The sequence below is a fragment of the Papilio polytes genome, unplaced genomic scaffold (assembly GCF_000836215.1).
Source record: "Papilio polytes unplaced genomic scaffold, Ppol_1.0 DF824492.1, whole genome shotgun sequence".
NCBI lineage: Eukaryota > Metazoa > Arthropoda > Insecta > Lepidoptera > Papilionidae > Papilio > Papilio polytes.
In genome coordinates, this window is record NW_013524712.1 from 302726 (window position 1) to 315201 (window position 12476).

At 30.3% G+C, this 12476-nt stretch overlaps 2 protein-coding genes across 2 annotated transcripts in view; one reads left to right on the plus strand and one right to left on the minus strand.

Moving 5' to 3' along the window:
* LOC106105218 (zinc finger protein 2-like) overlaps nt 1–6862 on the minus strand; it is a 9654-nt gene extending 2792 nt beyond the window's left edge. Inside the window, exons 1-8 of the mRNA XM_013285533.1 lie at nt 6595–6862; nt 6098–6232; nt 5120–5557; nt 4040–4170; nt 2955–3029; nt 2144–2276; nt 936–1054; nt 324–453 (exon numbers count right to left, since the gene is read on the minus strand). Of these exons, the coding sequence (XP_013140987.1) occupies nt 324–453; nt 936–1054; nt 2144–2276; nt 2955–3029; nt 4040–4170; nt 5120–5557; nt 6098–6232; nt 6595–6702 (1269 nt within the window). The 5' untranslated portion in view covers nt 6703–6862. The remainder of the gene's footprint in view (nt 1–323; nt 454–935; nt 1055–2143; nt 2277–2954; nt 3030–4039; nt 4171–5119; nt 5558–6097; nt 6233–6594) is intronic.
* Nucleotides 6863–7246: 384 nt separating this feature from the next.
* LOC106105307 (zinc finger protein 845-like) overlaps nt 7247–12476 on the plus strand; it is a 13192-nt gene continuing 7962 nt past the window's right edge. The window contains exons 1-7 of the mRNA XM_013285634.1: nt 7247–7486; nt 7851–7985; nt 9223–9345; nt 9828–9961; nt 10343–10462; nt 10728–10860; nt 11266–11370. Coding sequence (XP_013141088.1) covers nt 7337–7486; nt 7851–7985; nt 9223–9345; nt 9828–9961; nt 10343–10462; nt 10728–10860; nt 11266–11370 — 900 coding nt within the window. The 5' untranslated portion in view covers nt 7247–7336. The remainder of the gene's footprint in view (nt 7487–7850; nt 7986–9222; nt 9346–9827; nt 9962–10342; nt 10463–10727; nt 10861–11265; nt 11371–12476) is intronic.

Below are 12476 nucleotides of genomic sequence, written 5' to 3' on the forward strand. Positions count from 1 at the left end.
TCTCAACTAACTATAATTGTCATACATTATATTTGCATAATAAACTGTATTTTGTAATTATGTACCAATCTATATTTTGAATTAACGTAGTTTTAGTTTTTATTTCTTTAATAAAATCTCAAATAACATTTTATTATTGACCTCCACTTCCGCTTCCGTTAACCTCCGCTTCCGTTAAAATTACCTTCATTACAACCCTAATGTCGATATTGCTTAATTACTTTGCAAATTATGAATAGGTTAAGTAATACACAAAAAACATGTGTTTTTGAACATTTAATACTTAAATATTGAAATTTTATGTTTTTTAAGAGGAATTATTTTAAAAAAATGATATTTTCGAACTCTTGTATACTTACATCTTGACATGGGACGATTTCTTTTTGATGTAATTTTATATGTTCTTTGAAATTCTCTATATTTTCTAAACCCAAGCCACAATATGGACACCATCTGTAATGTCCAGCAAACCGGTAAATCAAAAGGGGTAAGCAGAAACTGTACCAATATGCTTGTCAATTTACTGTCATTTGCTAGGAACATTAAAAAACATTGTAATCTATACTAATATTTTAAAGAAGAAAGATTTGTATTTTTCTATGTATTGGAATAACTCAAAAACTACTGGGACAATTTTAAACATTCTTTCACCATTAAAAAGGTAATTTATCTGTAAGTAACAAAGGTAATTTTTTTTTTAATTACACGCGGTCAAAGCCTCGAGCAAAAGTTAGTTAGGGATTAAGGACCTGTCCCACCGAATTGTAAATAGTCTGCTAACAATAAACATATAAAATACGTGGAAATATCGGATTTTGTTACCTTATCTGACTGACGTCATAAGCTATCTGAGCCTATCAGCCAGTAGTGGGACGGGACTCTTACAACACAACAATTTGTTTAAAAACGTCAGTGTAAACCCACGGTTATCTTACCTCAGATCAGTATCACAAACACCATCCTTCACGTCATCTAAATGTTTCTTCAACGCATCCATATTGAAAAACTCAGCGGAACATGTTGCACATTGTGATACGACTTTTGTTTCTTGTTCCTGTGAGGAAATGGATTATTCCCAACCGTCACCCCGCTCTGTCCCCACGTGGGCACAGATGAGAATAAGTTTCATCCGTCCCACCTTTTGCGACGAGGGGACGGTTGGAAATTATTTTATTTCATAACAATTCATCTCGTTCGTGATGGTGGGATGGATGAAACTTTTATTATTACGTGGGGACAGAGCGGGGTGACGGTTGGGAATATGAAAATAATCTAATGCAGAATTGTTACTCCCTTTTTAAGAGTTAAAATTAAATCATTATTTCAAGCTATATGTAGTCATAATGGAATTTACATACAGAAAAACATATATAAAAAAATTATACACCGCGTTCGAAGGCGACTGTACTTATCTATGGAAATGAGAAATTTTACGATAAATTATTTTGTGTCACTATTTAGTAAATAATGGAGTTTATTATAATTTTGTTAATAGTTTTATTACGTTAATACAAGGACTTGAGGTGGCACTAAATTTAACATAGTACCTTTCAAAGAAGTTACCGGTGAAAAAAAATCACTATAGTTTGTTTAAATAAGTTAGATTAGTTTGACAATTCACTAGGGATGGGTTGTGTAAAATCAGTCATGAATCTTATCGATTTTCGATTTTTATTCTCATAGAAGTTGGAATCGATAGATTCATAGTTATAACGATTTCTCAAATTTAAAATGACCTGTAGAACCATTACAAATAATGAGAGTAAATAAATGTTTATTACTACTACAGCCGTACGTAATCGAATTGGATTTCGCTATTATTTCTGTCATCGCTAAATTCTCTACACTATAATCAATACTAGAATTGTCCTCTAAATTAGTTAATAAGAAAATAATAATTTTAGTTGAATTAGATAATTATTTAAACCGAATATCGATATTTCATAATTGTTAGCTGCGTGTTTCGTCACTACGATACCTGTCTATTAAGTACGACATTTGCCTTCATACAAATTGAATTCGATACTTCATATGCGTCATTTATCAAACTAATCTATCTTATTTAGACAAACTATAATCTATATATTTCTTTAATGTCTTGTCATTCAAGAGTACAGTCAGCTTCGTTGTCGGTGTCACAAACCTGTTCGTCTCTGTGTGCGCGTCGCTTATGCATTTTGAGTCCATGTTCCCCTATGAAAGACTCTCCACAAATATCACACGAGCTATTTGACGGATGTTGCAATCTCATGTGAGTCAAATGACTGGTCGATTTACTATAAAATATATTTATTTTTAAATACCGGGACTTAGTACATTATGAGCGTGCGCAAAACGTGCGAAAGTTTAGATGGATGGATGGATGTTTGTTAGAGTTTGTAGCCTAAACTGCTGAACGGATTTCGATGAAATTTGGCATAGATGTAGAGGATAGATTGGAAAAACATATAGGCTAATTACCTTTTTTTTAATACAACGCGGACGGAGTCGCGGGCGAAAGCTAGTAGCGTTATAAAACTAAAGCGTGTCTTAAGTGTAAGAAGTTATTTAAGCATTATTCAAAAATATACTGTGATAGACATCCTACATTACAACACACAATTCTTTGTTGCCTAAGATGTCAGCAATCACACCATATTTTTGTAATAATCCTTTATTTAATGAAAAGCCCTACACTTACGTCATGCTTTAGGCTGTATATTTTCACGCCATTAAACTTAGGAGGTAAATATTTTGCATAAAAACCATAATGTGGGAAAGAGACTATAAGTTGCTGCCATCAAGGAAGCAAGATTGTCATCATGTCATGTCATTTTGACATTTGCAATTTGATAAATGTAAACAATAAAATAAAATTTTCATTATTTCATGCGGATGAAGTCGTACGGACAGCTAGTATAGATATATAGATATATAGATATATAGATATATAGATATTTGCAGTAAATACTTACACAAAAGTAGCGCCACATATTTTGCATATAAATGAAAATCCTTTATGCCAATTGGAATGTTCCTTTGCTTTGTAACTACAAACATTTAATAATACACTAATTAAAACAAATGTTGATATATGTATGGACATTTTTCTATTATAAATGCGAAAATTTGCATGCAGCATTAATGCAGCACATTTGCTGAGTGGTTATCACCAATAAATAAATAAATAAATATGTCAGTTTGTATTAACTGAACGGATCTCAATGTTTGTCATACATGTATGTAGATAGTCTGGAACACATAGGCAACTTACTAAGTTCTTTTTAAAACCCCGCGGATGGTGTCTCGAACTAAAGCTAGTAATTTATAAAGAGGAAAGATTTGCATTTTTGTAAGATAACTCAAAAACTACTGGGCCAATTTCAATTTCTTTCACCATTAAAAAACTACGTTATCGAGTAACATAGGCTATTTGTGTTTCATAATTCATACTTTCACATGGACGAAGTCGCGAATATCTACTAGTCTATAAAAATATTATAAAGAGGAAAGATTTGTATTTTTGTATATATTCGATCACGTAAAAACTACTTGGGACAATTTGAAAAATCATTTCACCATTAAAAAACTACGTTATCGAGTAACATAGGCTACATTTTTTTTACAATTCATACTTTCACATGGACGAAGTCGCGAATATCTACTAGTCTATACAAATATTATAAAGAGAAAAGATTTGTATTTTTGTATGTATTCGATCACGTAAAACTACTTGGGACAATTTGAAAAATTCTTTCACTATTAAAAAACTACGTTGACCAGTAACGTAGGCTATATATTTTTACAATTCATATTTCACATGGACGAAGTCGCGAATATCTACTAGTCTATACAAATATTATAAAGAGGAAAGATTTGTATTTTTATATATATTCAATCACGTAAAAACTACTTGGGACAATTTGAAAAATTCTTTCAACATTAAAAAAACTACGTTATCGTGATGCACATATCGAAGATATATGTGAAGTCGCAATTGACTGTCTTAATCACCCTTAGGGCTGCCCTCAGTGGAGATAATGCTGGTGATGAAACTCACCTTTCCCGTGACACATGACCGCATAGCTTGCATATATATTTACGTGCATGCGAGGAGAGAACATGCGCACGCAACAATCTCGCACTCGGACGACGAGCAGAACATACCTCGCATATAAAGTCACCGTTTTTCTTGAAATAAAAGATCACTGTTATAGTTTGTCTAAATAAGATAGATTAGTTTGATAAATAACGCATACGAAGTATCGAATTCAATTTGTATGAAGGCTGACGTACTTAATAGACAGGTATCGTAGTGACGAAACACGCAGCTAACAATTGTGAACTATCGATATTCGGTTTAAATAATTATCGAACTCAACTAAAATTATAATTTTCTTATTAACTAATTTAGAGGACAATTCTAGTATTGATTATAGTGTAGAGAATTTAGCGATGACAGAAATAATAGCGAAATCCAATTCGATTACGTACGGCTGTAGTAGTAATATACATTTATTTACTCTCATTATTTGTTATGGTCATTATTAATTTGAGAAAACGGTGTTTTTTTTTAATTCACAAGTTATAACTATAAATCTATCAATTCCAACTTCTATAAGAATAAATATCGAAAATCGATAAGATTCATGACTGATTTTACACAACCCATTCCTACTAAATTGTCAAACTAATCTATCTTATTTAGACAAACTATAGTCTTACTAATATTATAAATGCGAAAGTTTAGATGGATGGATGGATGGATGTTTGTTAGCATTTGTAGCCTAAACTGCTGAATGGATCTCCATGAAATTTGGCACAGGTTTACAGCGTAGTCTGGAAGAACACATAGGCTACTTTTTATCCCGGGAATAGTTACGGTACCCGTAGTATTCATTAATTTAGTTTTATAATGTTTACTCGATCATTCTGCAACGGTTCAAAATATCTTATTAAAATTTGGCACAGATATAAAATAAAGTCTGAAGTACACATGGGATAAGCTTCATCTTCGAAAAATGTCCAGTTCCCGAGGGATACGATACTGATAATTTATATAGTCAGTATGTTTTATAATACCACGCGGACGAAGTTGCGGGCAACAGCTCGTATGCTATAAAAATTGTGTTGAACTTACCGAATCATATTTAGCCATATGATTTCTAAATGTCGATTCAGTTATAAAACCTTTGTAACAATTATCACATTTGTAGAAGGAATTTAAATAATTTACAGACATCTTTCTCGCTTCCACTTCATCTATCTGTTCCTGTTTAGTTAAAACTATAATATCTACATCTTCTATTACTTCTGGAACATCAGAATCGGCCACTGGGAAATCCAAATCGTCATAATCGAACATTTCCTCCTTCTTAACAATGACATTTTCAAAGTTAATCTCATCTCTTTTCCTTTTCTCTTTTTTAAATTTCTTTTTAACTCTCGCATCTTCGATATTTTCATCTATGTCTTCTAATTTTATCTGTTCCTCATTGTCTATGGGTAATGTGTCAGTATTAGTTGTCTGTGAGAAGTTTAGTTCCTTGTTAAATGTGTGCAGATAATTAACTGAGACCTGGAATATGATATATGATATGATTATATCCAATTTAAAGTAATATTATAAATGCGAAAGTTTAGATGGCTGGACGAATCTCAATGAAACTTCCATAGATTTAGAGGATAGTCTAGAAGACATAGACTACACATTTTTTTTAATTCCACACGGACAAAGTTAAAAAAAGCTAGTATGTTATATTTATTTGGTACTAGCTTTTGCCCGCGACACCATCTGCGCGGAATAAAAAAAACAAATGCAAGTAGCCTATGACTTCTTTCAGGCTATCCTCTACATCTATGCCAAATTTCATCGAGGTACATTCAGCAGTTTAGGCTACAAACTCTAACAAACATACATCTAAACTTTCGCATTTATAATATTAGTATAAAGTATGATATAACAAAAAAAAATTAAAAATTTGTTACAAACATCTTTCATTAAATTTTTATTGCACAGCAAGAAAATATTATGATAAAACTATGTTTAAAAAATTAAATAGACTCTATCAAACCTTTGCCTTTTATTTAAAAAGATATAAAAAAACAATCTAATTACCATTCCATGTTCCAGTACAGAGTATTTAAGAAACTCATGACTACTTAAGCATTTTTCTTTAAAAGACACACATTTCTGAAGCAGAGTACTGCAAAAGCTGCATATTTTATGTGGCAGACCATCACTTTCTGATATCTGTAACATTAGAGTATTCAATTTAAAAAAGAAAAAGAAAAAAATCAACTTATGCATATACTGCTCAAGGTACAACCCTAGGGTGTAAGAAAGAGATGGGAATATAATTAGAAAGAGAATAAGATTAGTACAGGGCTTTCAGTGATCACTAAATTAGATAATTAAATTAAATGGAAGTTAATAATAATATAAAGAAAAAGTAAATGATTTTATTATATTTATAAAGCTAATGACACAATATCTGGCTGAATATCAAATGTAAATTTAAAAGAAAAAAAAAAGAAAACTATACATTTACTTGATGCACATCTACATTAAAAACGCTTTAATAGAAGGCTAATTCGTAAATATAAATTACAAACCTGTATTCCAGTAAGAATTTCAAATGGTTCCGCCAATTTGTTATCAAATAAATTAAACAACTTCTTGTCTTTCGACAAACAAATCCGACATACTAATATGTCTGCCATGTTAATAAATGTATAGTTTCATTTATAATTAAGCAATGTCCGACATATAACAATAAATAACTTTACATTTTCTGTTTACAAATATTTGAATGCACAGAACAAGGAATTATAGAGATTTTGGACTGATGTCTCTTGTAGTTACACTACAACAAGATGGCGAGGCGACAGAAATTGACATTGGTTGACAGGAATGCTGCCCTAAAACGCACAAAATATATATCTATATTGTATCTTAATATTGCAATTCGGAGCTAATATAAAGCTTTAAACTTTATAAAACTGCGATTAACAAAGCGTCATTATTATATTATTGGTATTTTATTAATGCATAAAATTACTTTGATTTTATTCGAATAATCGATCAAAATTGTTTTGAAATAGTTAAATTAAATTCTAACTTTGTTATCCATTATTTATTAAAGAAAACTGTAGTTAACATTTAAAAAATCCGAATTTTATATTGATTTATTGAAGATTTTATAAGACAAATTAAAATACAGATCATAGAAAGTTGATTTTATCTGTGGAAAAATTGACATTGACAAAGCGGCACGCCATATTGTTTTTAAACCACCACAAATTGATATTCTTAACTGTGTTTTTAATTTACTTATTATGAGTTAAAGTATAAAAAATGGAAGTAGATATATTAAGAGATAACGAAGATTTAAAACTGGAATTCGAAACGCTGAACACAATTTGCCGCTGTTGTTTATCTAAAAACAGAAATGGGAACAATATAAAATCGTATACTGGACTATTTCAGGATTTATCTGGAATAACTGTGAGTGAATTCTTTATTTAAATGTAAAATTGTAAAATCTAAAACGTGTTAATTACATTCTTGTAATTCATATGTATCAAAATTACTTGCTACTTGTCACCTGTCACTTTCAATAATAAACACGAAAACAAAACTTTTTTAAATTACAATTAAAATCATTTATTGCTAATATACTTGAGAGAATACACCATGCAGAATACATATATGTCTTGTACCAAAATAGAAGAACAAAGAAAAGAAAATATGTGTTGTAGACATACTAGAAAAGGGAATTCAGATATTCTGGTAGAGATGTATGTAAGAGTACATACTGTGCACACTACGTAGACATAGACATTTTAGGAAATATTTTTTATTTTTACAGGTAACAGAATCAGATGGCTTACCACAATGGTTGTGCTGGGAGTGCATAGCGTTGCTGCAAAAAGCTGTTAGATTTAAACAAAAGTTGCAGAGATCTCACGTGTTATTGTACGAATATGTAACAAGATGTGCACCGGTATGTATAACTGCATATCTATACTCTATACTATTATAATAAAGCGTAAACACACACTTCTTTGTTGCCTAAGATGTCAGCAGTTACAGCATATTTTTGAATAATTCTCTCTTTAATAAAAAGCCCTACACTTACGTCATGCTTTAGGCTATATATTTTCACGCCATTAAACTTAGGGGTAAATATTTTGGATAAAATCCCTAATGTGGGAAAAAGACCATAAGTTGCTGCCAACATCAAGAAAGGGAGATTGCTAAGGTTTATCATGTCATGTCATTTTGCCATTTGAAATTTAATTTGACAAATGTAATCAATAAAACAATTCGTAGTTTCATGCGAACGAAGTCGCACGGGAACAGCTAGTTGTATATAAAAATTAAGACTAAGTAATAGATAGAATAGAGTTAAGTCACTCATGTGTTACAATCTGTTCCCATGTAGCTTCATCCACATAAAATTATGAAAACTTTATTGTATTGTTTACATTTGTGAAATTCTCAATTGCAAATGTCAAAATTACATCTTACTATCCTACTTCTTACTAATATTATAAATGCGAAAGTTTAGATGGATGGATGGATGGATGGATGTTTGTTAGCGTTTGTAGCCTAAACGGCTGAACGGATCTCCATGAAATTTAACACAGGTTTAGAGCATAGTCTGGAAGAACACATAGGATACTTTTTATCCCTGGAATAGTTACGGTACCCGTGGGATTCATTAATTTAGTTTTTTAATGTTTACATGATAACTCTGCAACGGTTCAACATATCTTATTGAAATTTAGCACAGATATAAAACAAAGTCTGGAGTACACATGCAATAAGCTTCATCCCCGAAAAATGTCCGGTTCCCGAGGGATACGAAGCTTTTTGTAATTCATATAGTTTGTATGTTTTCTAATACCTTGCGTACGAAGTCGCGGGCAACAGCTCGTTTACCATAATTCCTTAATGTTGGCAGCTTGTAGTTTATTGTAGATTTCCCACATAAAGGTATTTTTCCAATTTATTTACATAACTATATTTTTAAACAAACACACTTTTTAAATCACAGGTTAATAGTGTGAAAAACTAGAGTGTAAAGAGTGTTGTATGTGCAGAGTGTTTTTTAAAGAAATAATTAAAAAAATAAGCTGTGATTGCTGACATCCTACTCTACGAAGTAGTGTGTGTTTATGCTTTATTATATTTTGCATTTATAATATTAGTAATGCAATCTAGTATATAAATTACAGTTCCCCATAGATGGACAGGATCCTGAACTAACAAAGTACGAGAGTCCACAGCTCTGCGCTTCAACAACATTAGTTTTTGATAATGTTGGTAGAAGTAAAAATGGATTCCATAGAGTACTAGAGGTACGTTTTAATAGCCATATGTAAATAGCTCTTTGGAATTAGTGGTAACTCGAAAATGACAGTGGTATTGCCCACTTTAATATCTTCACATGAATGGGTCAGCTCGCCCGCAATACCACGACCACACAGAAAACAGGCGTGAAGTGGAAGTAATTCCGCGTTTCATCTGATGAGTGTGGTGCTGAAGGCCTAATTTTAATCCCTTTCCCTAGAAAAGTGGATGTGACGGTGGTGCAAGCGCATTGGAAGGGGAAATATCCTATTTTTGTGTGTCTCCTCCTCCGTCAATTAAGGATAGGCAACAAATCTTCAATTGCGGAGGTTTAAGGGCAGCGGTGGCTTTCTGTTACGGTGGATTCATGTGTCCGCTTGCTTGTTTGCCAACCTATATTATTAAAAAAAGGAAATTTTCAAAACCAGTAAACTAAAAAATTTTTTTTTTGTATTTTGTGATTTTGCAATAATTTTTTTTTTATTTCTAGCATGAAAAGCAGATAATAAACCAAATAGATACGATTCTTGATGACGCAATCATTGTAGAAAAATTTGAAAACAATATTAAAGAAGAAAATGATTTTTCCGATTTTGAAGATAATTTACCATTAGAGGAATACAGGTAAATGTAAATACAGTAGAACTTTGATAAGTTAAAGTCCAAAAGAAACACAAAATATTTAAGTTATAAAGGTTTTAAGTTATCAAGGGTCTATGTTGTAGGTTTTGGGCTCTGATGGGAAGAGAACATTTTTTTTTAAGTTACCAAGGTTTAAGTTATCGAGGTTCTACTGTAGTATATTTTCCTTTGCAAGTAATATTTTATTTAAATAAAATGTATTACACATATGAATTTTTGAAATTTCGATTTTGTGATTTTTTTTTGATATTGTAATTTTTTTAATGTTTTTTTCTATGAATATTACGATCAAACTGGGAAGTATGTTTTTTTTACATCGGATTTTTTATTAAAATAATATGTTTAATGGCTTTCCTTTTACAGATCAAATGTTACAAAAGACAAAGATTTAAGTGGTATCTATGAAGAAACTACAAACTCCACAAACAAGAAGAGAAAAAGAACGAAAAATAAAGAAGACAAAGTGAGAAAGAAGAAGAAAGTGTTGGTAGATTTTGCATAAATTATTTAATATAGCATTGTTATATTATAGAAAAAAATAAGTCTATATGATTTTTTTTAATTACAAGTGAATTTTTTTGTACAGATATTTTATAATTTTTTAAAAGCATATTACTATAAATTTGACTAACGTTAGTGTTTTTGCAAAAATATGTTTTTATTGCTTTTTTTATTTATGTATATTCACCATTACTATGGAAGATGGATTTTAATTTTTTTTGCTGTTAAAATTATTTTTTTTCCACAGAACAGAAGTAGCAGAAGTGAAAGTAGAGCAAGAAGAATCTCGTAAGACGTCAATAAGAAAGTCTCTAGAATTAGATCCTAATAAAATAAAAGTAATTATATTGAATCCGGAAGAACAAATTAAAATGAAAGAGGTGAGTTCGAAAAAAAATATTTTTTTTTTTTTTACAATAATGGATAAATCCTTATAAAATGTAGAGAAAAAAATATTGCATAAGATATGGTTAGCAATTTTTTGTACTGACTAGATTTTTTTTGGTTTATAGTCGATTTATGTTAACTTTTTCTTGTAGATACTAAGATATTTGTTTTCTGAAAAATTTAAGCAATATTTAAGTAACTAGTCATTTATTTTTTCTAATACACTCACAAGTAGCTTTGGTCTATGAAAAAAATAACATTTTTTTGTATATTTTTCAACTATGTCTGAAAAAAAAAATTCCTTTATTATTTTTTGTTATCAAACTAATTCACTAAAAGTTAATTTAAACAGCAACAAATTGGTCTGCTTAGTAAAAAAAAATCAACTGAAATTTCAGGAAGAAAGTAAAACTTCAGCCAAGTTTCCATTTCAATGCCATCTATGCTTCAAAGGTTTCAACTTCGAGAGCAAGTTGCAGAACCACATGTTCAAACATAGCCCCGTAAGTAAATTTCTATTTTTATGCATTTAAAAATATATTCCTGTTGACAGAAATCATGTATTCTTTGTTAAGTTACTTTTTAATTGCAATTGATTCATTCTCAATGTACATCTTTTATTTTCAACATTTCCATCTTTTATTTTCAACATATTCCATCTTTAATTTTCATCATCTATCTTTTTTAACATATTCTATCTTTCATTCTCGATAAATTCCCTTTCATTTTCAACATATTTCATCTTACATATTCAACATGTTCCATCTTTTATTATCATCTTTAATTTTTTATGCATTTCATTTTCTATTTATATCATATTCTATCTTATAATGCCAACATATCTATCTATCTATCTATTTCTTGTTTATAGCTCTCCCAGAGCGGATTGGGCCAGTGTCAAGTGTTTGTGGTTTTATTCTAATTTGGGAGAAACTGGCAACAAAAATGCCAACATATTCCATCATTTTTCAAAACATGTTCCATCTTTTATTATCATCTTTAATTTTCTATACATTCCATCTTCTATTTACATCATATTCCATCTTATAATGCCAACTTATTATTTTTCAACATCCATATTTCAATATATACCATCTTTTTTAACATAATCCAAATTTTCAACATATTCCAACAACTTTCAACATATTCCATCTTTTTCAACATAATCCAAATTTTCAACATATTCCATCTTTTTCAACATATTCCATCTTACATTTTCAACATATTCCATCTTACATTTTCAACATACTCATCTTACATTTTCAACATCTTCCATCTTACATTTTCAACATATTCCATCTTACATTTTCAACATCTTCCATCTTACATTTTCAACATATTCCATCTTACATTTTCAACATATTCCATCTTACATTTACAACATCTTCCATCTTACATTTTCAACATCTTCCATCTTACATTTTCAACATATTCCATCTTACATTTTCAACATCTTCCATCTTACATTTTCAACATCTTCCATCTTACATTTTCAACATCTTCCATCTTACATTTTCAACATATTCCATCTTACATTTTCAACATATTCCATCTTACATTTTCAACGTATTCCATCTTACATTTTCAACACATTCCATCTTACACTTTC